The sequence below is a fragment of the Podarcis filfolensis genome (assembly GCF_964270895.1).
Source record: "Podarcis filfolensis genome assembly, chromosome: 12".
NCBI classification, from domain to species: domain Eukaryota; kingdom Metazoa; phylum Chordata; class Lepidosauria; order Squamata; family Lacertidae; genus Podarcis; species Podarcis filfolensis.
Genome location: NC_139614.1, coordinates 56,238,196 through 56,263,827, shown reverse-complemented (window position 1 = coordinate 56,263,827; position 25,632 = coordinate 56,238,196). Strand labels below are relative to the sequence as shown.

The window sequence follows — 25,632 nt, the reverse complement described above, 5'->3', positions numbered from 1 at the left end:
GTGTGTCTTGCACCCACAAACTCTGGCATTCTCTCTCTCTCTCTGTCACACACACACAGAGTGATTGATACGATCTTGGTGGTTGAAACAATGAACAACAATTAATAAATTAAGGGCTACCTATAGCTTTTTAGAGTAGGTGAGAGGGATGTTTTACTATATTTCATTCCCCTGGTTTTTATTTTTATTATTAATTAAATTTCTTTCATTTGAGCCCACAACCTTGAGACTAAGAGTCTCATGGAGACTTTGAAAAGCTGGTATCACTGGATCAAGTTAATAGGGTTTTGAATAAATGTGCAATGAATTGTCAGTGTTTTGAATTTCAACGTGCTGTTATCTTCCTTAGCGTTCTAGATTAGTGTTATCTTCCTTAGCGGGCTGTGCAAACCGCTATTACGAATGATGCCTTTTTTATATATAGCATAGGGGGGAACTGGCCGTGAGTTTATGGAACCAAGGGGGCGGCAGCTGGAAAAAGTTTGGGAACCACTGGTGTAAATAAGGACCTGACTTGATATAAAGGAGCTTCCTGTGGCCCTATTTAAATTGGCTCATTATTCTCTATCATGAGGACTACAATCTTAAAGGGGGGGCAGGTAAGTGCCACAACAAACCAGTTTTATATGCAAACTGCCCCAGTAGCAGCTTCAGATAGGGCTAGGAATGTTCCCGCACCCTGAAATCTTGTAGAACTGCTGCCATCCAGTGTTGACAATACTGACCTAGATGGACTAGTGGTGATAACCTTGGTTCTAAAGTTCCTGACAGATTTCCTTTGTGCCCATTCTCTGCCGCAGCAGCCCGTGAAAGAGGCAGGTGGGTCGTGGGGTGGCCTCCCCTACATTTAAAGCCCTGGTTTTGAGAAATGCAAATAGGCTTGCTTTTGCAGCCCTAGCAATTTGCCTGTGGGGAGGAGCGATTCCCAACCTAGTCCTCTTCCAGCACCCTCCTGCCCCAGTCTGTGGGGATGCTGCGTCAGGAAAGGCTGTCTCGCTCTTGCTGGGGATATCGCTGTTGGTTTTTCCAATGAACCATTGTTCTCTCAGTCTCTCTCTCCCTCTCCCTCTCTCTCTCCTCTAGCTCCATTGCTGCCCATTGGAGGGATCCCTTGTCCAATCCAGGCCAAGAAGAAATCCTAAACAGAAAAGCACAGCACCAATTGGCGAGATGAACATAGAGCAGGCAGAGAGGATGGGGCTGGCGGTGGAGAGATTTCTGGATGGGAGAAGCTGAGCAGCATCCCAAGAGCAGCAGCAAACAGGCCTCTACCCTCACCTGTCCTGTGACTTTTTGGTGGAGTGGGAGAAGCCTTGCACTCGCCTTCGTCTCCGGGAGATGCTCGGACTCTGGTCCTTCCAGCATCCTCCATCCTCAGCCTTTCTCTCCTCCCTGCATTGTCTCTTGGTACCAGCACTAGTTCTGAAGCCTCTGGGTGCTGCGAGGATACTCAAAGCAGCAGTGGTGGGGCCTCCATCCCGGCTTGGCGAAGGATGGCTCAAAAAGACCAGGTTCCACTGGATACAGAATCAGGTAAGGATGGCTCTGAGGAAGTCTCAGAGAGCTGCATGCAGAGAGCTTGAGGGATTCATTTTAGATGCGGGGATTGGTGACTTTTAGTCCTGGAAGCTGTTTTCACAGCTGCAGCAAAAAAGAGAAAAGGGGGAGAGTAGAGAGTACTCTTGGGCATGTGCAGAGTGATTTCCACTCACCTACTTGGAAGCAACAACTCGGCGGACACATGCATGGGGTTGAGGAGTGAGTTTCTGGGTGGTTCCTCAGGAGGAGGAGGAGGAGGAGAAGGATTCTTTCAATGCACCTCACCACAAAAAAAGTTCAGTGCAAATGAAAATTGCTTTTGCCCTGTCCCATTAGCCATGAATTCTGGTGGGGGAACCTGCAACTCTTGCACAACAGCATTTATGCTGCCTTGCAAATGGGCGGAAATGTTTGCTAGCCCTGTCACTCAGCTATGCAGCATGCAACTTTGACTTAGGGTCCTGGTAGAAGAAGGGAACAGAGGGGGAGCACCAAATTCCACCAAAGTAAAGGTAAAGGGACCCCTGACCACTAGGTCCAGTTGTGACCGACTCTGGGGTTGCGGCGCTCATCTCACTTTATTGACCGAGGGAGCCGGCGTACAGCTTCCGGGTCATGTGGCCAGCAGGACTAAGCCGCTTCTGGCGAACCAGAGCAACACATGGAAACGCCATTTACCTTCCCGCTGGAGTGGTACCTATTTATCTACTTGCACTTTGATGTGCTTTCGAACTGCTAGGTGGGCAGGAGCAGGGACTGAGCAATGGGAGCTCAGCCCGTCGCGGGGATTCGAACCGCCGACCTTCTGATCGGCAAGTCCTAGGCTTTGTGGTTTAACCCACAGCGCCACCCGCATCCCTTCCACCAGAGTAGGGCTGGCTTAATGGTTCAAATGTGGGTCCAGCAAGGCATACTCTCTCATACCTGCCAGGCTCCCATCATGCAGAGCACCCACTGGCACCTGCACCTTCTAAATTATCTCCACCCCATGCCTACAAGCCAGGATGCTTCTGTTCTGCCTCCACAGTTGGAGACAGCAATGCTTCTGAATGCCAGTCACGGGAAACTGCAGGAGGGGAGAGTTGTTCTTGTGCTCGAATCCTGCTTGGGGGTTTCTCATACTGGGCATCTGGTTAGCCACAGTGAGAACAGGATTCTGGACTAGATGGGCCATTGGCCTGATCCTGCAGACTCTCCTTGTATTCTTGTCCTTCTTCTCAAGAGGGAATTCTTCTCCACAGGGGAATTTAGTGTGACCATGAAGCCGTTCAGTGCTCACCTTGTTTTGCAGCATCCCAATGATGCCCTTCTTATCCAAGTCCCACCCCACACTTTCCCCCATTTAAGCAGGATTTTGCCTATCTGCAGATACAGTGGAGGCTCGGGTTGCGAACGTGATCTGTGCGGGATGCACGTTCGCAACCCGCAGCAGTGCATCTGCACACTCGCGGGTTGCAATTTGGCGCTTCTGCACATGCGCAGAGCATGATTTAGCACTTCTGCGCATGCGTGACCACCGAAACCCGGAAGTAACCCATTCTGGTACTTCTGGGTTTCGGCGGTCCGCAACCCGAAAAAATGCAACCTGAAGTGTCTGTAACCCGAGGTATGACTGTAATCTGAAAAGCAGAAATAATATGAGTCCTCTGTCTGAAAGACTTCAGGATGTTGGCCTGATCCAGCCACCGGGCTTTTCTTGGCAGTGCCCAGTCTGATCAAAGGACCCCCATGCTAGTTAGGCCTGATGGGAGTTGTAGTCCTAAACATCTAGAGGTCACCTGGTGAAGGGTGGTCTGTTAGATAGAAGAACATATAGAAGTCCATTGCACTTCCTTTGTTCACTCAGTTAACCTTCTCTGCATTTTTTCCTTTCCAGGATTGGACCAGCATCCAAAAAGAGTGAAGGAGGAAGAGGAACCGGAGATGTATCGAAAGAGGCAGGAGGTCTTGCCTCCTGCCAATGCCTCACCTGAAAAAGGTGGAGAGAATGGACTCAGCCCTCCTGCACTTGGGCAAAACCACTTGGAACCAGGGCAGCCTGACTCCAGAGCAGGCAGTGAGGAGGGTCTGGTGATGGACCACAGAGTGAGATGTGGCCCCAGTGTGCCTGCCTTTGGGATCTGCAGAGCGCCGATGGGAGAGATGCCCCACTGGTGCTTGGAATGTGGGAAGAACTTTGCCCAAAAGGCAGAGTTAGAAAAGCACGGTCTGAACCACACTGGGCAATGCTCATACATATGCGGGGACTGCGGAAGGAGCTTGATGGAGCATGTTGCTCTCGCCACTGGTCAGGGAGCCTGCCTGGCAGGGAATGCCAGCAACCACACCAGCTGCAGGAAGAGAGTTTCACCTCTGTCGAACGAGACTGTCGTGCAGAGGAAAGAGCGGAAGGAGCTCTCCCTACAAGAGAAGGTCCGGGTGCTGGAGATGCTGGAAGGGCCCAAGGTCTCCCAGAGCGAACTGGCCAAGAGGTTTGGGGTCTCCCAGCCCCAGATCTGCCGCATCATCAAGAACAAAGAGCGCATCCTGGCCGAGTGGTGCAAGAACGGCAACCCAGGGCGCAAGCGCAAGCTAGAGGAGAAGACCATGGCTGGTGAGGTGGCCCTTCTACAGTGGTTTGAGCACAGGTGTGTGTCCAGCACCCCTGCCAATGGGATACATTTGCAAGAGAAGGCTGGAGATCTCTCCAAGATGTTCAGGAGGAAGCCAGAGCTGGAGGCAGGCCTGGGTTGGTTGCGTGGTTTCAAAGCTAGGCAGAAAGCGGCGCATGGAAGACCTCTGGAGGAGAAAGAGAACAGTGAGGATCTGGAGGATGAGGGCTGGGAAAACAATGTCCTGCGATACATTCTAAACAAATACGACCCCCGTGACATCTACGCCTGTGGGGAGGCTGGCATCCTGTTTCGAGCTACCCCAGAAGGCCTAGCTTGGGACAGCGGAGAGGGAGCCAAGGACCAGCTCACTGTCTTGCTCTGCACCAATCTGGATGCTTCAGACAAGAGGGACGCCCTGATCGTCGGCAAGGCACAAAGGCCATTTGGCTTCCAAGGCGTTGACAGGGAGGACCTGTTGCCTGTCACCTACAGAGCTGATAGCAAGGCATGGATGACAGCGACCATCTTCACTGAGTGGCTCCAGAAATTCAACGAGGAAATGAAACGAACAGAGAGGAGCGTGGTGCTGTTTTTGGTCCCATGTGCGGCACATCCCGACACTGAGCTCTCTCATACCAAGATGGTTTTCATGCCTCCTGGCTCTTCCCGCATCCATCCTCTTGAGCATGGGCTGGTCCAGAACTTCAAATGCCATTACCGGAGGAGGATGCTTCTTCGCCTCCTTGCCGTGCTCGACAGCAGATCCCCTGTTCCTGCAAGCGAACTCTCAAAGCACTTGACTCTTTTGGATGCTGTTCATATGATAGTCCAAGCCTGGTTAGATGTCTGTCCACAGACCATCACAAGCTGTTTCCAAGCTTCGGGCTTTGGCTTGGCTCTCCGCATCCCAGCTCCTCCCATGGACGTGGTCCAAGCCCTGGGGTTCAAGGACCGGCAACAATTTGAACAGTTTGTGCTGGTCGATGAGGAGCTGGAGTGTTTTGGAGACCAGGAGGGTGCGGAAATGCTCCAAGGGGTTCAAGAACCAGCCTGTGCAGCTGCAGACGAAGAGAAGGCGCAGAACTTGCCCTGCCCTTCCAAGGCAGAAGTCATGGAGAGCCTGGCCACACTGAGGCGCTATTTTGAGTGCCACTCGGTATCCTCAACCGTCTTCCAGACCTTCTACAAGCTGGAGGATGTGGTCCATGGAATGTCTCTGGCTAATATGCAAGTATTAAGGGCAAAAGAATTGAACAAAGAAGGACTCTGAGCCGCAACCTCAAATGTAGCTCTCTTTGAATCTCATGTGTGGCCCTCTGTATCCACACAGTCATTTGGGGCATTGACTAATTAAAAATCATCATCACCTGTACAACAGCCTTTGCCAAGTTTGTGCCCTCCATGATGTTTTGGACTACAACTCCCATCAGCCCCTGCCAGCATGGCAGGGATGGGGGGAGGTTGCTGTAGCATGATCAAGTGGGCTTGGGCTTGGGAAGTAACGCTGGGAATGGTTTTTGGAAATCCCTTCCCCTAAGATAGAATAAAAGTGAGAATCAGTGCATTGCTTGCATGGCTGTGGATTTCTTCAAGATAACTAGGATGGGAAATGTCTGGGGCTCTGGAACAGGTTTTCTCTGTCTCCCAGTCCTATTTAATTAACCTTTAAATTGCTGAAAGGCTCTTTAATTGTTCCTGAAAAGTGGTCACTCTTCTAACTGAGGCAGTTCACTGACCTGGTTTTGGAAGATTTATTCATTTAGTTCATTACCAAAATTTTTATACTGCTAGATTGCAGTAAAATCTATAGACACTTTCCAAGAACTATTCTTTTATTACCAATTAAAAACATTAAAATTAAGAGTAAAAGGAAATGAAAGCATGGCAACATCCAAGATGTCTTCCACACGATTGTGGTAAGAGCCTTTGGTCCTCCTGATGTTGTTGTGCTTCATGATCCCTGATCTTCCTCATCATGCCAGTTGGGGCCAATGGGACCCTGGAGCCCCACATCTGGAGGGCAGCAGGCTCCGCCTCCCTGTGCTAAACCTTGTGATGTAGGAATACAACCTGTCTTTTCAAAGGGCTGGAAGAGATGCTCACTGACCTTTTTGTCAACAGTTTGGAAATATATAATAAAACAGATACTGTGACTGGGCTTAGAGTCTGTGCATTACGTCATTAGAAAGAATCTGCAGCAGTTTTATGTCACCACAGACAGCTCCTGTCCTGTATATTCATCACGTTATTCTGAATGGTTCAGCCCAAGTTATTGCATCTGAGTAATGGTGGCACCTTTAAGAGAGACTTCCTCAATTAAACTCAGCTGAGAAAGCCAGGCTCCTCCCATCAGTTCATCCAGCAACTGCCATTTATTTTCAGAACCTTCTCTCCATCATTGGTGGTTTCAGAATTGCATGTGTATCTCCTTTTCCTGATCCTTAGGTAAAGGTAAAGGGACCCCTGACCATTAGGTCCAGTCGTGACCGACTCTGGGGTTGCGGCGCTCATCTCGCTTTATTGGCCGAGGGAGCTGGTGTACAGTTCATGTGGCCAGCATGACTAAGCCGCTTCTGGAGAACCAGAGCAGCACACGGAAACGCCATTTACCTTCCCGCCGGAGCAGTACCTATTTATCTACTTGCACTTTGACGTGCTTTCGAACTGCTAGGTGGGCAGGAGCACGGACTGAGCAACGGGAGCTCAGCCCGTTGCAGGGATTCAAACCGCCGACCTTCTGATCAGCAAGTCCTAGGCTCTGTGGTTTAACCCACAGCGCCACCCGCGTTGATCCTTAGGTTATAATAAACTATTATTTTAAACAGAAATCCAGTTGAACCCTTTTGGCATATGAATAGAGTAAACCAATAAGAGTGCACAGTTTAGCCTGTGGATGAGTGCAGTTGCCAGGCAGGCTGGTCCTCAAGGCTCAAGTTCTGAGTACAAGTGCTACCTTTGTCACATAATTCCTCATGCGGTCTTTGAGCTTTCAGTCTTGTGGGGGGGGGGGGACGACCACTCTGCTCTGCCTTGGTCACACCCCACCTGGAGACCTATGTCCAGTTCTAGGCACTACAGTCTAAGGAGAATATTGACAAGCTGGAAGGTGTGCAGAGGAGGGAAACTAAGATGATGAAGGGTCTTGCAACCAAGCCTTATGAGGAACAGTTGAAGGAGTTGGGGATGTTTAGTCTGGAGAAGAGCAGACTGAGAGGTGTTATGTAAGCCACCTTAAAAATCTGAAGGGCTGTCACATGGAAGATGGAGCAAGCTTGTTTTCTGCTGTTCCAGAAGGTAGGACCCAAACTGATGGATTAAAATGACAAGAACGGAGATTCTACCTGAACATTCGGAATAACTTTCTGACAGTGAGAGCCACTCGGTGGTGAAATGGACTACCTCAGAAGGTGGCGGGACTCTCCTCCATTGGAGGTTTTTAAACAGAGTTTGGAGGGCCACCTGTCAGGGATTCTCTAGTTGTCATACCGGCACTGCAGGCCGTTGGACTAGATGATCCCATGAGTCCTTTCCAACTCTCCAATTCTATGAATCTATGACCATCCATAATAAAAACTGTTTTAAGTGTGATACAGGCAACCATTCACAGTATAGAGTAAACTTTATAATAAATAGGTAATATGGATGATGGAGAAATTTGCCTAGCAGAACTTGGGCAGAATTAATTTGAATACTTTTGCAAGAAGAAAGTACTGTATGACTAAGGGAGACCTTCTGTAACCCCAACTTTGTTAAGAAGTTCATCGTTTCATTTACTGCTTTATTAGAATAGATTAAGAGACTTGTAATAACTAATAGTTCATACTTCAGTTCTCTTGACCACTGATGTGGATAATAAGGAAGAATCCTAAACTGTTCCTCTCCAGATGACTTCAGCTGGGCTGGTGCTGCTCTGACAATTTCATTCACGTAAGTGGGAGACAGTGGGAAGGGGTGGTTACAGGAGGCAGAGATTGCAAGGTGTGGTCCTGCAAATATCCTCCCACTGATGGGATTTGTACTAAAAAACAGCTGGAAGGCTCCAGATTGGTCCGAAATAAGCAGTATTGTCAACCAGAACCAAATCAGCCTTTTAAGTGCACTTGAGAAAAGGAATCATCATCCTCCCCTTGCTACCATGTGTGTTCCGTGTACAACAAATTGAAATGGTGGTTCCCCATTAAAGTGGGGATTAATTCACCCTGGTAAATTAAGAAGGAAAAAGCACACAGAAATTAGTAATTCACAAAAATTACCATCCTGTTTTATACATATCTATGCAAGTTCACTTGCGGGAAACAGATGATCACATTTTAATAAAAAAAAATCAACCCAACAACCCCAATACAGGCTATAATCCCATAGAAACACAAAGTCTCCATAGAACTCAGTGGGATTTGCCTCCGTATAAACATGCACAGGATTTCACTGCAAACGCTTTTGATTTGCAAAAAGGTCACCCCACAGCAAATATTGTAGACAGCTTTGTGCAAACTTGGATTTAATTTGTGTCCAGCAATCTTGCCAATTCCAACCCAATAATTCTTTGGATAACACAGACCACAGCCAGCTCAGATATTTGATCGCAACTCCACAGCAAAGCAGCTGCGGGATGCGTTTTATATAATCACTTGTATAGCATTCCTGTGGTGGCTCTTATCAATCATTTCCCGTCCCCCTGCAAGGGAGCAGCGGTTTAGTTACTGGTTTTCTGTTTTGCAGCCAGAGCGATTCTTTGTTAATGCTTTCAATGTTATTTGTTTAAAATAGCGAAGTAAAACATACATTAATAAGCAACTGCTGCGCCTGAAAAGAGGAAAGCAGTAATTTAAGCCCATACTCATCCTACCTCACAAAGCAGGGTTAGAGAATGGTGCTGAGAACACCAAGGTCGCATGTTCGATCCCCAAAATGGGACAGCTGCATATTCCTGCATTGCAGGGGGCTGGACTAGATGATCCTCAGGGTCCCTTCAACTCTAAAATTCTATAATTCAGGCAGCCTTGTAAATAAGCCTACATGAGCTAGTAGCCTGATTGCCACTTGGGTGAGTAGCTCAGTTGGATGTAAAGTCCTTCAGCAACCTGCCACATTTCTGTGCTGTCCCTCATTCACCAGCCTGGCTGCACATTAAGTCGTAACCCCATGCACTCACCTAGAGGCAACTCTCACAGGCGAGGGCTTAAATACAACACTGAATTGAGGACTTGCTTCTGAGGAAACATTATTTAGGCAGTTGCCCATGGCATTGCCAAATTTCTCAAGGAGAATACACTGCTATGCTAAAGTGTTGGGCGGGTTCACCCACCTTAATTCCACATCCTGCTGATTCAGCAGTGCTAAAGGGCTCTGTCGTAGAAGCAACCTTTATCACTGGGGTGCCAACTTGAATAATATATGGGGGGCATGTAACCCGCCCCACATAACCAATCACATGATGCAGCACACACACACCATTTGAATGCCAATATTCATCAACTTTGTGGGGGCCGGGGCCCTGCAAATATTGTATTGGGGGAGACAAAGGGACCTTGGTCCCTAGGAGTTGGGTCCTCTGCTCCTCTGCCTGTCCTTGCAGCTGGCAGTGAGTGACATACTGCTTCTGAATGATGGGGAAGGGTCATAGCTCAGCGACAGTGTGTCTCAGGGTCATTTTCTGTAATGCACCCTGCTTGAAACCCGGGTGCACCGCTGGCAGACAATATTGAGTCATATGGTCTGACTCTGTATAAGACAGCTTCCTTTACTCCTTCTGAGCTCCCAACCTTAGCTATAAAATCTATCCAATAAGCTTTTGGGAGATCCATCTTAAAGCACCATTTCACCTAGTGATTGTAGCCACATCCTAAGGGAGTGGATTCCTGTTCCTACTGCCAGCTCCATGGACAAATCCAACTCTGACAGGTTCAGCAGGAGAGTTTTACTTCTCTCTCTCTCTCTCTCTCTCTCTCTCTCTCTCTCTCTCTCTCTGTCCTGGGCACTTTCCCATGTAGGACAGCTACCCAGAAGCCTTTGCAACAAGGACTCAAGGAATGCTGCATACTGTCCCACTAGATCCAGAGCTACAAAGAGTTCAAAGTTATTGCAGTTCCTTTGAATCCACGGGATAAGGAATCGAAGCAATCCCTTCGCTGAGGACAACTGATACAGGCTTGCAAGTTACACAGAAATCTTCCACGGACTAGACACTCAAAATAAGGGGGTGAGGGTGGAAGATAAGAAATATAACTGCTTTTGTTGCAGCACCTATTTCAGCTCAAGCTAGAAACATACTTTGCCCCCTTGTTCTCCACCTCCCCCAACTTCAACATATGGGCCAGAGGAAGATTTCTGTGTAGCTTCCACACGCTAGTTGCTCCAAAGAAAGCCTTTGCTCACAAAGGCACCCTTAAAATGCACCACCAGGTTTCCTTCCAGCGCAAACAGGTTTCCCTCATGTGTGGCTCCTCCGGTGCATGGTGAGGTATTTTGCCTGGGTGAACTTCCTGCCACAATCGGAGCATGCAAAGGCCCTCTTCCCAGTTGCTGGGCCAGGCTGGGGCGCAGAGGGAGGCTTCTTGCTTGCGCCCGTCCCTCTGCCGACGGACTTAAACTCCGGCAGGGTCTTTGGGGGCTGAACGGGAAGAGGAGGGCCTTCCCCAGGGCTGGCTCCGCTCGGAAGGAGTCCAAATTTTGCCAGCTTCTCCTCATGCGTCCTCAGGTGGGTCTGCATGATCTCCTCGTCCCGGAAGCGCTTCTCGCACCTGGGGCACGGGTAGGGCTTCTCCTTCACCTCGCGGGCCCTCTTGAGGGCCAGCGCCTTGGCGTCGCCCGCCTGCAGGAGGTGCTGCTCCCCGCGGTGGACCCTCTGGTGGCTCTTAAGGTGCTGCAGCTGGCTGCAGGTCTTGCCGCACAGCAGGCAGCGGTAGGGGCGCTCGCCGGTGTGCATCCGGTTGTGGATGGTCAGGGTGGCCTGGTTGCGGAAGGTCTTCCCACACTCCGCGCAGGCGTAGGGCCGCTCCCCGGTGTGCACCCGGAGGTGGCTGATGAGCGGCTGCTTCTGCGAGTAGCGCTTCCCGCACGTGGTGCACGAGAAGGGCTTCTCGCCCGTGTGGACGCGCTGGTGGCTCTCCACGTGGTGCTTCTGGCTGAAGCGCTTCCCGCACTGCTGGCAGGAGAAGGGCCGCTCCCCGACGTGCACTTTCATGTGGGCCACCAGGATCTGCTTGAGCCGGAAGCTGCGCCCGCACTCGGGGCAGGAGAAGGGCCGCTCGCTCGAGTGGGTCCCGTGGTGCTTGCGCAAGTCCTGCTTCTTGTTGAAGCTCTTTCCGCACTGGGCGCAGGTGTGGGGCTTGCTGGGGCCAAGGGTGGCCCCAAGCTGGCGCAGGAGCTGGAGCTTGGCCGTCAGGCACTTCCGCGCCTTGGGGCTGGTGCCGCTGGCCACGGGGTCCTCCTTCTTGCGCAGGTGGGTCTTGATGTGCCGTTTCAGGTCCCCCCGCGAGGGGAAGCCCTTCGGGCACAGGTGGCACTTGAAGGGCCGCTCCCCGGTGTGCGTCCGGATGTGGATGACCATCGCCACATTGCTCAGGAAGCTCTTGCCACACTCGGGGCACTCGGGGGGCTTCGTCTTCAGCGTCAACTTCGGGGGACCCTCGTCCTGTGTGCTCGCCGCCCGGGTCACCGGTTTCTCCATTCTGGAAGGGTGGACCATCTTCTTCCTCTTGCGCCGCCGGACAGGGACTGCCCCTCTGCCTTCGTCCTCGTCTTCCATCCTGATCCCATCTCCTGCAGGGAAGAAAGGGAAAGGGAGAGTCTCACCATCACTGACTCAGGGAGAAACCCCACGTTCAGTCCCTGAGAAGAACTTCATTTGATCTTAGGGGTCCTCGCAGTGGGATCACATTCACCCGTTGCTATACCAGCTGCACTGGCTCCTGGTGGAGTACAGGATCAGGTCTAAGGTGCTGGTTTTAACCTTTAAAGCCCTATACAGCCTAGGACCCTCGTACCAATGGGACTGCCTCTCCTGGTATGTCCCACGGAGGACCTTAAGGTCTTCAAACAAAAACATCTTGGAGGTCCCAGGCCACAGAGAGGTTGGGCTGGCCTCAACCAGAGCCAGGGCCTTTTCAGTACTGGCCCCGACTTGGTGGAACGCTCTGTCACAGGAGACCAGGGCCCTGCGGGACTTGACATCTTTCCGCAGGGCCTGCAAGACAGAGCTGTTCCACCAGGCCTTTGGCCAGGGCACAGTCTGACCCCCTCCTTTGATAATCCTCACAGAACTCTACCCCAATGGTTGACATCAATTTGATTTTGAATTGATTTTAGAATGAATGGATTTTGGACTGCTGTGTTACTTTTATTGTTGTTAGCCTCTCTGAGCCCGGCTTCAGCTGGGGAGGGCGGGATATAAATAAATTATTATTATTATTATTATTATTATTATTATTATTATTATTATTACCACCGCATTATGAAGAAAGCTTTAATAAAATCATGTTTTTTAAAAAGAACCGGCTACTGGAACAGAAACGCCCTGGTGGCTTTCTGCACTGGAAGCGATATCTCTGAAAAAAAAACTAAATATGAGAAATAATTGGGCAACATATAGAGAGCTGCTAACTGAAGTAGAACATCAGGTGAAATTGAAAGATTTTGAAGAGATAAAGGATTAACTGACTGGCTACGTTTTCACCATCTAAATGATATCTTTAAGATAGATAAAAAGAAAGGTTTCAGCTATGAGACCTCAAGATTTGAAAAAGGCTTGTTAGAAAATATAAAATTACTGTTGAAAATGTATAGATTACTTTTGGAATGGCATACGAAGGATGAACAGGTTAAATCTGTAATGATACCCTGGGCAAGTAATTTGGGGCATAATATTCAGCTTTCAGATTGGGAAAGGTTATGGAAAACTGATTTGAAATTTTTGGCATGTTGTGGTGGCGCCCACCCTGTGGAGATAAGTGACTATACAACCTTTAGAAGACATCTGAAGGCAGCCCTGTGTATGTTTTTATTTACGCTGGAAGCCTCCCAGATGGGCAGGGTCCAAATAAGTATATTATTATCATTATCGCTAGGATGACTAGACTTGTGCCTCCTCTCCCTGGGGCAGGAGCCATTCTGGCCTCCTTGCCTCTGGTCAGCTTGGCAGGCCCCATTTTTCCTCTGTGAGGAAAAAAAATAAAAAATCCTCCCTCAGTACCACAGCCTTTGTGGTTTCTCTCTGGCCTTCAGGTTATCTGTATCTCCCTCAGGGATTTAAGGGGTGAGGAATCTGGTGAGGAATCTAAGGGGATCCGGGATCCTTCCTGTGGAGAAGTTTCTCCTCAGAATTGGCAGGGATGTGGGCAAAATGGGAGACATAGGAGCGGTCCTCTAGCTGAGGCATTTTCCCGCCTTTTTTCCTTCAGGGGAGCGTTTCCATGGTAACAGCCTCCAGAAGGCCAAATAAATGTAGAATGCCTAATTCCCTCAGAAGACCCCCCCCCATGAGAATTTGAAGTTACTTCATTTCATAAAAAATTATATACGCTGGATCGTAAGAAGAAAAAAAAGCCCCAAAGCTTTTTACACAAAAAGAAGGGTGGTAGCTGGAGGCATTTGGACACGAGTTTCGGTTCGAAATAATCTGAAAAAGACGGAATCGCCTCAAGAGTCTGGGAGGAGTTTGGGGGGTCTGCCTCCAGGATGGATCGGGATGAGTCTACTACGTGAAACTACAGGATAACTTTGAGGTAAAAACACTGATCTTTGTACTTATGGTTATGTCCGTATCCCAAGTTTCCCTCAGGGTGACAAACATGGCCGCCTCATGGCAACTGGCAGCCCTGCGAAGTAGGCCAGGAGGAGAGACGGGGACCGGCTCCATTCCAGCGCCAGGGAGCTGGAGGAGGGGATTTGAACCCGGGTCCCCATCCTGGTTCACATCCCGAGATGCTGCCGGTCAGAGTTTGCGTTATCTGTGAGGCCAGAGCCATGTAGGCCTGACCGCAACACCAGCAAGGACCAGTTATGGGGGGGGGGGACAAGGAAAGGCCTCAGCGAGGTGACCCCCCAAGCCCCCCAAAAAAACCCCAACTCACCCAGCCAGGGGCTCTGGGGTCTCTTCCATTTGGGGGTCTCGAGGGGCTCCTCCATGCAAGGCTCCTCTTCGCGCTCGATTTTGCAGATGATCTCGGGTTTGGCGGACGGGTGCCCTGTTGTGGGAGCAGAGGACAGCATCTTTATTTCCCCTTCATTCCTTGCAAGGATATAGCATTCTTTTCTCCGGGTGGTGCATGTGGCAGTGATCTATTGGGGTGTGGGAGGTCAATCAGGATCACGCGATTGACCAGGGACGCCCCACGATTGAACGGTAGATCGTGATCGACCTGTCGGACTTGACTGCAATACGCGAACCACTGAGCTAGATTTCAAATCACTGCCAGTTTTTTTATAGTGGGAGTAGATCGCACTCTCTTGGGAGCTGGACATGCCTGGCGTATTGTGCCGGTTTCTAAAGTGGTTCGAAATGACGACAACTATTTCTAGCTCTTCTCTTTTTTTTATATATAAGATATTTATTAGCATTTTCCATTTTTTACAAACAATAAAAAGAAAAAATTAAAAAGAAAAAGTAATAAAAAACCCATAACGTTCAAAACTTATTTTTCAATAACATCTTTCACTGACCTCCTCATACCTCCCCTTCTTGTATTCCAGTTCAAATTGTTTATCCAGCAAATCCTTATCTCCCAGCATTACAATTAAAACCCTTAATTAATTAAAACCCTAGAAAATAAGGGTATTTCTAGCTCTTCTTAATGACATAGTGATAAATTGCCTCGAGATGCATGCGGAAAGAAAGTCATAAAATAAATAAATAGCAATACCTGTCCTGCATTTGTAAGAACTCTTTATATTTTAGTGTAGTGACACCCTGGAACTCCCTGCCTCTTGACATCAGGCAGGCACCTTCACTGCACTCTTTTTGGCACCTCTGGGTCCGCTTAGCACACTTTGGGAGCACACTGCATTACAGAGATGATTTGTGGCTGGGTGATGGCACTGCCCTTCCCTTCCTCCCGCAACCTCCACAAAGCTGCTCCAAAGAGTTGGGGGAACCCCCAGAACAGATTTAGGGGGCATGTAACAGTATTGACAGAATGCCTGGTTTCCATCATTATTTTAACTGCGTAATGTATTTTATTCTGTTTTACGTACTTTGTTCTGTAATGGCTTTGGCCACACAAATAAATAATATTCATATTCGTGAGTAATATATCAGTCATGTGGGGTGTAATCCACTGGGAGCAGTCAAATACAACATTCCTTGTTTTGCTAGAGTGGACATGCAAGGGGATGTTTGGTCCAGCCAGTCGAAATTTCCTGTTCCTCCTGGCCTAGAGCATCCTTCCTTGCATGTGACTAGTGGGTGGACGTGATCTTTCCAGACCTGATAAAAGGACAAGGCATGCTGCCACTTTCTCTCTTTTCCATCTTCCTTTCGTCCTGCGAACTTCCTGGAATGAACTGCTGGCTGCCAGCCAAGCAGTCCCTCAGGTCATCTTCCTTATGGGATAAACCTGTTAGTATAAGTTTGTAACTTTAAGCCTTAAGTCTGCCTTCAGGGATCACACTGTGCTCTGCCTGATCATGAGTAAACTTTCTTTTTATCGCTTATGAATAAGAATGTGGTATCTTTATTCTTTTAGGAGGGACTCAAGGGGTCTTACCAGGAAAATACTGGAACACAATGAGGACAAGCCAGACTGAATTGTGCATTGTCTTAAGAAACTCACACGAGTTTGCAACTAGTTTTCTGCTGTGTAAAGGGGAATGCACTCTGCTAAGTAAAGAAACTTGCTAACGCAAGTTAGGAAGGATATTAACAAATAATATATCCTCTCCTGTCACCCTGAACATTCCCACAAATCATACTAGCAACCTAAGGTTATAAATAAGAGCATCCCTCTAGCATTCCTTTATAGGTACCAGGTTGCTTATCAGTTCTTGTATACTGTGCCAGGACTCCTACAGAAGGCTATCCAGCAGCCTCCTCCTAGATGGACGGTCAAGTGAGGGAACCCGCTGTATCCACAGCATCTGGGGACATATTCAGGGGAAACCTTACTGTCCCCTGGAGACTGTCCCCTGGGAGACGAGGGTTCAAATCCCCGCTCAGCCAAGAAGTTCACAGGGTGACCTTGGACCAGTCATGGCCTCTCAGCTTAACCTAACTCTCAGCATTGTTGTGGGAATTAAAGGAGGAGGGGGAGAACCACGTAGGCCACCTTGAGCAACTTGGGAGGAAAAAAGCAGAATAGAAATGCAATAAAATAAAATGGCAAATGGGGAGGGTTGCTGCTGTTGCAATCTGGTCCTGCATGCAGGCTTCCCACTCAGGCATCTGGCTCGGCCACCATGAGAATCTGATAGCAGACAAGATGTGCTCTCTTTGGCCTCATCTGGCAGCCAGGCTCTCCTGATGCTCTTATGCAGGCACCAAGTTGGCGAAACACTGGTCTAAAGTCAAACAAAAAGTTTCGGACTGGTGCTTGGGCTACAGTTTGCAGATTGCAAAATCTTACACCAGCCCCCACGTCAGTTCAACAAAGAGATCCTGTCCCCACAGCAAACCCTGCAAAGCCAGAATCATTTATCTGCTGTCTCCAGTCTCTGAGGAACAGCCAAGGACACCTGTCAGGGAATGAGAGAGATCCTTACCCAGCGAGGTGACTGCTTCATAGTTGTCCACCATCACGGCCCGGTAGAGGTCCTTCTGCCATTCTGCTAGCTCTGCCCACTCCGCCGAGGAGAAATAGACGGCCACGTCCTCAAACATCACCTGCGGCAATGAGAAAGGGAACCTGGGATGGAGTTCTGGACAGTTCCGGCTGCTAGTGGGTGTGATGACGACAGCCCTCACAGGCCTCATCCTGCCTCGCAGGGGACTGGGTTGAATGACCCTTGGGGTCCCTTCCAAGTCTGCAATTCTGTGATTCTAGCTCTTATGCACTGAGGGCTCGCTCTGTGTTTGCTAGGGCCAGTCAAGAGAGGAGGATGGAAGATGGATGGGCTAGAAAGAAGGAAAGGCATCCATAGACAAAACAGAGCCACAGAGTATGGCCGGAGGTCCATATTTTGACTTTGGAGGTTGGACGAGATGAGCCTTGGGATCCCTTCCAACTCTGTGAGCTGCTCCTATTAGACAGCAGACCATCCTTTGAAGCCTTACACCTTCTTTCCCCAGAAAGCACTTGCAATTCAAACCTGTATCTGAATTGCCAGCACTTGCAATTCAAACCTGTAACTGGTTAAGAGATCAGAACCATGAACTCCACCCTAGAACAAAACATGGCTTGCAGTTAGTCTAAGCATCCAACTCTGCAGGACACCAAATCCTTAAAAACCAGTTTCTTGGTTGTCAGGAAGTCCTGATGGTTTCCATTGTGTTTCATTTGCTTATTTATTTATATACTGCCCTTCATCTGAAGATGACAGGGCAGTTCACAACACTAAAATACAAAATAAGAACACAAAATGCATAACAAAAGCAAAAGCAAAAACAAACAAGGACTCCCCTTCCTAATTTGTTGTCAAATTAAATATCCAATTGCCATTCCATTTTTTAAAAAACCCTTTCAAATAGCAGAACTAGAGGATGGAGACACTGGCAATGCTTCATGACGTGCCACGGATGATATTGGAAGCAGAATCCCAGTGAAGTATTTCTATCCTCCCACAGCTCCAGCAAAGGGTCCACGAAACCCTCTTCCACGTTTCCAACACTGATCTGATCAACAGTATACCTTCCAAATTTAAAGGCATTAGGTGCCACCAAGAGAGAAACTGCTTTACTTCAAGTCAGCAGAGGCAGAATATTATCTACCAAGGAAAGGATGGAGCTCTCTCCATAATCTCTCCTCCAATCTCACGCTCGCACAAAACCTTCTGTAATTAAAGTCCTCCATTTTCTCCAGCGGACATATTACGGTCGACTTTTAAAAGCGGAGTTTGGTGCTACTTTAACCATTCAGGAAGGGCTTCCAGATTTATAGGCTCTCCCCGGGGGTATCATGCTGCTGCAATTGTTGAATATCCAGCAAACACTTCGACTGCAACCATTTATAAAAGGGGAGAGCTCTCCTACTGCCCCCTCCGCCGCATATATGATCACATATTCTCAATAAGCTGTGCTTTTCGGCAGATGGCATAATTACCTAGTTCCCCATTCCAATTTAATTGTTCAGGGTGGCTTAGACGATTGTCAGGAGGTTGCAGGACTTTGTTTTAATCTATATCTGTCCCAGATTTTTATAGCTGGATGGAGGATGGGGTGTCATTGTCCCAGACTGCCTTTATTATTAGTCCAAGGCATTATTAGAAAAGACATAACGGCAATGCAAAATTTCTCTGTTCAAGCTGCAGTCAATAATAATAATAATAATAATAATAATAATAATAATAATTAAAAAAAACCACCTGTGTGCTATCTGGGTATCAAAAGGCAGTATATAACTGTTTCCATATGCAAACTCATTCTATTTGCATGATCAATAACGGCAATGCACTCCGGTGCTCAGATCTCCCAACCCACCAGTATTGTTCTAGAAGCACCAGTTGCTATCTGCTTCCATATAAAGGTAAAGGGACCCCTGACCATTAGGTCCAGTTGTGACCGACTCTCGGGTTGCGCGCTCATCTCGCTCTATAGGTCGAGGGAGCCGGCGTTTGTCTGCAGACAGCTTCCGGGTCATGGGGACAGCATGACTAAGCCGCTTCTGGCAAAACAGAGCAGCACACGGAAATGCCGTTTACCTTCCCGCCGGAGCGGTACCTATTTATCTACTTGCACTTTGAAGTGCTTTCAAACTGCTAGGTTGGCAGGAGCAGGGACTGAACAACAGGAGCTCACCCCGTTGCGGGGATTCGAACCGCCAACCTTCTGACTGGCAAGTCCCGGGCTCTGTGGTTTAACCCACTGTTTCCATATGCAAACTCATTCTATTTGCATGACCAATAACGGCAATGCACTCGGGTGCTCAGATCTCCCAACCCACCAGTATTGTTCTAGAAGCACCAGTTGCTGTCTGCTCCCATACAGTCCTCACCTACTGAACACTGATCCAGTCTGGTGTAGTAGTTAAGAGTGTGTAGGACTGGGACCTGGGTTCAAATCCCCATTTAGCCATGAAGCTCACTAGGTGACCCTGGGCCTGTCACTCACACACAACCTAACCTACCTCTCAGGGTTGTTGTGGGGATATGTTGTAAAGCATGGGGCTCCGGGTTGTGGGTTTGAGCCCCAGGTTGAGCAAAAGATTCTTGCGTTGCAGGGGGTAGGACTAGATGACCACCGTGGTCCCTTCCAAGTCTGCTCTTCTAGGATTCTATAGGGAGTGGGAAGAACCATGTAAACCACCTTAAGCTCCTTGGAGGAAAAGGTGAGATATAAATGCAAAGGCTGGCGTAACACATTTCAGACCATGAGGATGCGGAATGGTGCCTCACGCAAGTGGAAGAAAGGGGGGTATTTTTTTAAGGATTCGCATGGGGTGGGGGGACAAAACCTGCACATCCCTGCAGCAACCATCACACCAGAGACAACATTCTTGCCCCGGTGTCCTACTTTCCTATCTGCAAGGTGGTTTATTTTTTTAAATATATCTTTTTAAAAAAAATAAATTTATTACATTTTATTTAACATAATTATTACAAAATACAAGCAAAATACTGCAAATACATACATATATTTTTCAGATAAGCACACATATATAAAAAAGAACAAAAAGGAAAAAAGAAAGAAAAGAAAAAATAAGAAGAAAAATTGGAAGAAGAAGAAAAATTGGAAGAATTTCTTCCAAATTTATTCTACAAATATCTCAATAATAAAATTTCATTGATTGACTTCCATCGCTTACACTGCACTTCCTATATACATTTTAAGCAAATTTGTATCTGTTATTCCGTATTTTCCCCATACAATCTCATACATATATTCTAATCAAACAAAGTGGAGAAGAAAATTTTATGGACAAAATAAATATTTTTTTTTAATGTGGAAGGGAACATAAAAAATCCCCTCTCAGAATAGGTAGAACTATGGAAGCCACGGTGCTCTTGCGCTTGAACTCGTGCTTGCTCATTTCCACAGGCATCTCTTCTTATGTTCTTGAAATACAAACTTGACATGAGCCAACAGTGTGACGCGGCAGCTAAAAAAGCCAATGCAATTCTGGGCTGCATCAATAGGAGTATAGCATCTAGATCAAGGGAAGTAATAGTGCCACTGTATTCTGCTCTGGTCAGACCTCACCTGGAGTACTGTGTCCAGTTCTGGGCACCACAGTTCAAGAAGGACACTGACAAACTGGAACGTGTCCAGAGGAGGGCAACCAAAATGGTTAAAGGCCTGGAAACGATGCCTTATGAGGAACGGCTAAGGGAGCTGGGCATGTTTAGCCTGGAGAAGAGGAGGTTAAGGGGTGATATGATAGCCATGTTCATATATATAAAAGGATGTCACATAGAGGAGGGAGAAAGGTTGTTTTCTGCTGCTCCAGAGAAGCGGACACGGAGCAATGGATCCAAACTACAAGAAAGAAGATTCCACCTAAACATTAGGAAGAACTTCCTGACAGTAAGAGCTGTTCGACAGTGGAATTTGCTGCCAAGGAGTGTGGTGGAGTCTCCTTCTTTGGAGGTCTTTAAGCAGAGGCTTGACAACCATATGTCAGGAGTGCTCTGATGGTGTTTCCTGCTTGGCAGGGGGTTGGACTCGATGGCCCTTGTGGTCTCTTCCAACTCTGTGATTCTATGATTCTATGAAACACTAGAACTCAACAAGGCCATCCAAGGAAGCTTCAGGACAGAAAAGGAGGGAGGGCTTCTCCATGCACCTGGGGTCAGGTAGCAATGCCAGTTGCGGGAAACCACAGGAGGAGAGACTGCTCTTGTGCTCGGGTCCTACTGGGGCTTCTGTTTGGCCGCTGCAAGAACAGGATGCTGGACTAGAGATGTGCGACTGGCCTCATCCAGCAGCAGAAGAGGAAGAGTTTGGATTTGATATCCTGCTTTATCACTACCCTAGTGAGTCTCAAAGTGGCTAACAATCTCCTTATCCTTCCTCGACCACAAGAAACACTCTGTGAGGTGAGTGGGGCTGAGAGACATCAGAGAAGTGTGACTGGCCCAAGGTCACCCAGCAGCTGCAGGTGGAGGAGCGGGGCTCCTTATGTTGAATTCTGGTGCTGGAGGAGACTCTTGAGAGTCCCATGGACTGCAAGAAGATCCAACCTCTCCATTCTGAAGGAAATCAGCCCTGAGTGTTCACTGGAGGGACAGATCCTGAAGCTAAGGCTCCAAGACTTTGGCCACCTCATGAGAAGAGAAGACTCCCTGGAAAAGACCCTGATGTTGGGAAAGATGGAGGGCGCAAGGAGAAGGGGATGACGGAGGATGAGATGGTGGGACAGTGTTCTCAAAGCTACCAGCATGAGTTTGACCAAGCTGCGGGAGGCAGTGGAAGACAGGAGTGCCTGGCGTGCTCTGGTCCAGGGGGTCATGAAGAGTCGGACACGACTAAACAACAACATGTTCTCATGTATAGGAGACCCTCCCTGCCTGAGACCCTGGAGAGCTGCTGCCAGTCAGGGAACACTGTGTTAGATGGTTCTATAGTCTGGTGAGATACAGCTTCCTGCGTTGCTTAACAGCTTGCTGCCTTCCTCCAATCAGCTGCTTCCATTTCAGCGGCAGAGGATCCACTCAAAACAACGATAGCACTGGTGTTCGGGGAAGATGGGGAAGTGAGCTTCTATCCCACAGCTTGAGGGGCCAGCGCTCATCTAGAACGAAGTTGCATGGTCATCGGGGGCAGGTGCTGAATGGCATCTCTCATCAGGGACACTGCACCGAAACGCAGCCCGTCTCAGGGCAGCATGTGATCTGAACCACAGGTTGTGGGTCTGCTTGGGCAAAGTCTTAGGTGCGCTTTCTTACATTGGTCTGAGCAGTTGTGTAGGATAGGAAGGTGCCTCGAAGAAGAATAAGAAGGGCTTCCTGCTTCAGGATCACCCACTGAAGTTTGTGTGTTTGTTTTTATTTTATTTTTTAATGTATTTTTATTAAAGATTTTCTTGATTTACAAAGGTATGTGCAATGTCCCTCTCTCGTATTTTCCCCCCCACGTAACATTTTTTATTTTTTATTTTACAAATCGGTTTCATTTGTTGAGACATTAGGAAGAAAAGAGGGAAAGAGGTGGAGGGGGGAAGATGAGTGGGGGGGTGTCAGGTGGCGATGTTTCTATTTTACTTAATATATGTGTGGGGTTTTGTGTCAGCGTTGCTTGTGCAGGTTCTCAGCTGTTCGCTTGTGTTCCTTTGGTGGTGTGTTCCTTTTGGGGTTGGCCTAGGGTGTGACTGTTCATTTGTGGTTGGCTGTGGTGGTCTTTGTTTTCATGTGTGAGTGGGGTGGGTGGGTGTTTTGGATCAGGTTAGCCGTATTGATTTGTATGGTGTGTTTGTTTTTATAAACGTTTTTATTACATTTTTGAAAGAACAATTAACAAGCTCAACAAAACATAACACGAAAGTCGAAAATGGTCCCAGTTGAGTTCCAGGGGAGCATTTAGGTACATAGCATAGGAGACTGTAACATTTTCAACTCTTGTAAGTCTCTCCAAAGATGTCATAGAATAATTGAATTGTAGAGTTCGAAGGGACCCCCAAAGGTCATCTAGTCCAACCCCCTGCAAATCAGAAATCACAGCTAAAGAATCCACAACAGATGGATTGTTGTCAGAAAGTTATTCCTGATATATTAGTTGGAATCTCTTTTCTTGTAACTGGAAGGCATTGATTGGAGTCCTACCCTCCAGAGCAGGAGAAAACAAGCTTGTTTCCTCTCCCATGGGACAGCCCTTCAGATATTTAACGATCCCTACCATATCTTCTCTCATTCTTCTCTTCTCCAGGCTAAACATACCCAATTCCCTCAATCATTTCTCATAAGGCTTGGTTTCAATCATCTTTGAGATGCTTTATCATCTTAATAACATAGTGATATGATATGATGATAATGTTCTTATTTCTTACCTTACCTTCTGTTCTCCAGTACCTCTAATGTGACCCACATTAACATTTTTGTTCAGGCCTAACTCTGTTCTCACTTCTTCATTACCCCTGTTTCCTTACTGGCATTTAAAATGGCTACATTGCTCAAGCATAGGTAACCCTCCGTCAAAGAAAACTCTCTTGGAGCCAAAGGGAAGGAACATGGTGATCTACCACCTGGCAAGCCAGTCGTCCTCAGCCAGACTAACTAAACATCAGATCTGCTCTTGATACATAGAGAATTATTATGTACTGGTATGTATATCATCACTGTCCCCAACCATCCTGTAGCAGTGAGTTCCAAGGGGCGAATGTGCAAGATGCACGAAATCAGCTTGCCACTCCCCATTTTTCACCATCCTGTCTGTTACATCTTTCTCCCCATCCCAGCACACAAATAAATAATATTTTGGCCAACTTTCTGCTTCTACCTTTAAACACGCCTGCTGAAAACTTTTTTATTCCTCCAGGCCCACGCAGGCAATTAAGAATACGTATTATCATAATAGTCAACTGATGCCTGATTTTCACTTTTATACGGTTTCTTCGCACGTACTACTGTGAACCACTTTGATTTGATTTTAATGAAATAGCAGCATGCAAATATTTTAATAAATAAACAAACCTACTGCCCTCCAGATATTTGGACTACAACTCCCATCAGCCCCCAGCCAGCACAGGCCTGCCCCCATCAGCTACACCAGGGGTCAGCAAACTTTTTCAGCAGGGGGCCTGTCCACTGTGCCTCAGACCTTGTGGGGGGCCAGACTATTTGGGGGGGGGGTATGAACGAATGCCTATGCCCCACAAATAACCCAGAGATGCATTTTAAATAAAAGGGCACATTCTACTCATGTAAAAACACGCTGATTCCCGGACCATCTGCGGGCCGGATTTAGAAGGCGATTGGGCCGGATCCGCCCCCCCCCCGGCCTTAGTTTGCCTACCCATGAGCTACACCATCATGTGGGCAGGGGCTGATGGGATTTGTAGTCCAAAACATCTGGAGAAGGAAAGCACCAGGCTAATAGAAAGCTAGACCAACCCATTCCAGGAGCCAGACATGTCTTTGGGGGGCGGGCTGGCCTGCCTCCATCATATTCCAGCCCTGATTTAAACCGCAGCTGGTCCCAAAAAATACCCTCCCCGCTGCCCTCCTTAATAGTCTCACTGAAATTGCGGGATTCCTTAGCTCCCCTCGCCTCCCTCTGGACCTACCTTCGCTGAGCAGGTGTGTGGACGGGGGAAATAACCATTCCCAGTGCATCAAAAAGACGACTCCCCATTTAAAGCCTCTCTTTATTGTTATTTAGATTTAGGGGGTTGTTACCTCTTTAGGGTTGGGGGCGCAGAGGGACCCTTTCCTGCCTCCCAAGCCCACTGGGGAAGAGTGTGGGGCCACTCTGCACGTGCTCAGAGGCGCCCTTGCTGCAGCGCCAGGGCTCTGATCCGTTGGAAGCGGGTGGAGTTTGGGACTCTGCTCTCTCCGTGCAGAAAGGGGAGAGTAAAGGCGAGCGCCGCCCCCTCCCCGGGAAAGACGTCTCCAGCTGTGGCTGCTGCTGCTGCTGCAAGGCCTGGCATCTGCCCCCTTACCTGTGCATGAGCCCCCGAGGCCATGGCGGGGCGCAGGACAAAGGCAGAATGCAGATTGCAGCAGGAGGAGGCGCCGCGGACGCCTCCGCCGCCGCTGCTTCTTGCTAGGCGGATTAAAGGCGCCCCGGACGCCTGTCCAGACCAGAGCAGGCGATGCGGGATGCTGCAATCTCCAGGAGGAGGAGGAGGAGGAAGAGGAGGAAGAGCAGCTCTCGGCCTTCCAGCCTCGCCTCCCGTAGCATCCTGGGAAATGGAGTCCGGCCTGGGGAGCGGGCCCTGGGAAAAGGCAACGCTGGGAAAGCGGGGTCTCTGTTTTTTTGGAGGGGGTTTGTCAGAGGCTCTCAGCCCCTTTCCTCTCCCATTGCAGGTGCTGTGAAAGGACTCGGGACATAGGAATCTAGGAAGATGCTTAACACTAAGCCTGGCTCCACCAAGGTCCACCAAGCTCACTACTGCCTGCACCATAGCTGTCAACTTTCAGATTTGAAAATAAGGGATCAGCAGCCTCACCTGTCCTGGGGACAGTCTACGGGATATCTAACAATATGGTATAGCAGCAGGAAATGGCGCTGGAATAAGGGAATTTCCCGCAAAAAAGGGAAGGTTGACAGCTATGGCCTGCACAGGCAGGCAGCAGCAGTGGCTCTCCAGGGTTTCAGGCAAGAAGCCTCTCCCAGATCTACCTGGGATTAAAACCTGGGACTTTCTGGGGGTCAAGCAGATGCTCTGCCACCAAACTGCGGCCCTGTGCCAGGAATCTAGGAAGCGGCCTTATTTAAAATTTTATACATTTATTGCATTTATATGCCACCCTTTCCTCC

The 25,632-nt window shown here is 48.4% G+C and overlaps 2 protein-coding genes across 6 annotated transcripts; one reads left to right on the top strand and one right to left on the bottom strand.

Annotated features, from left to right (window-relative positions):
- Nucleotides 1–262: 262 nt before the first annotated feature.
- LOC310746030 (tigger transposable element-derived protein 3-like) lies at nt 263–6,290 on the top strand. The gene is made up of 2 exons (XM_083579604.1): nt 263–1,533; nt 3,416–6,290. The coding sequence occupies exons 1-2, from the start codon at nt 1,494–1,496 to the stop codon at nt 5,401–5,403; spliced, it is 2,028 nt and encodes a 675-aa protein (XP_083435730.1). The 5' UTR covers nt 263–1,493; the 3' UTR covers nt 5,404–6,290.
- Nucleotides 6,291–8,368: 2,078 nt separating this feature from the next.
- On the bottom strand, nt 8,369–25,047 carry LOC310746080 (uncharacterized protein). Of its 5 annotated transcripts, XM_083579785.1 has the most exons (5): nt 24,812–25,020; nt 19,346–19,492; nt 16,827–17,178; nt 14,204–14,317; nt 8,369–11,894 (listed from the first exon to the last, which is right to left on the bottom strand). In XM_083579785.1, exons 3-5 carry the CDS (start codon nt 17,035–17,037, stop codon nt 10,564–10,566), a joined length of 1,656 nt encoding a protein of 551 aa, XP_083435911.1. In that variant the 5' UTR covers nt 17,038–17,178; nt 19,346–19,492; nt 24,812–25,020; the 3' UTR covers nt 8,369–10,563. The 5 variants fall into 5 exon arrangements, with proteins under 5 accessions (XP_083435911.1, XP_083435912.1, XP_083435913.1 ...); XM_083579786.1 differs by lacking the exon at nt 19,346–19,492 and having other exon boundaries at nt 8,761–11,894; nt 16,827–16,947; nt 24,812–25,047; XM_083579787.1 differs by lacking the exon at nt 24,812–25,020 and having other exon boundaries at nt 8,761–11,894; nt 16,827–16,947; nt 19,346–19,615.
- Nucleotides 25,048–25,632: the final 585 nt, after the last annotated feature.

Excerpts from the sequence above, each read along its gene's own strand:
- LOC310746030 (XM_083579604.1), top strand. The coding sequence starts at position 1,494 with ATGGCTCAAAAAGACCAGGTTCCACTGGATACAGAATCAG. Across the intron at positions 1,534-3,415 it reads TCCACTGGATACAGAATCAG|GATTGGACCAGCATCCAAAA; the intron begins GTAAGGATGGCT and ends TTTCCTTTCCAG.
- LOC310746080 (XM_083579785.1), bottom strand. The coding sequence starts at position 17,037 with ATGAGGCCTGTGAGGGCTGTCGTCATCACACCCACTAGCAGCCGGAAC. Across the intron at positions 14,318-16,826 it reads TGAAGCAGTCACCTCGCTGG|GGCACCCGTCCGCCAAACCC; the intron begins GTAAGGATCTCT and ends CTCCCACAACAG. Across the intron at positions 11,895-14,203 it reads ACCCCAGAGCCCCTGGCTGG|GAGATGGGATCAGGATGGAA; the intron begins GTGAGTTGGGGT and ends TCTTCCCTGCAG.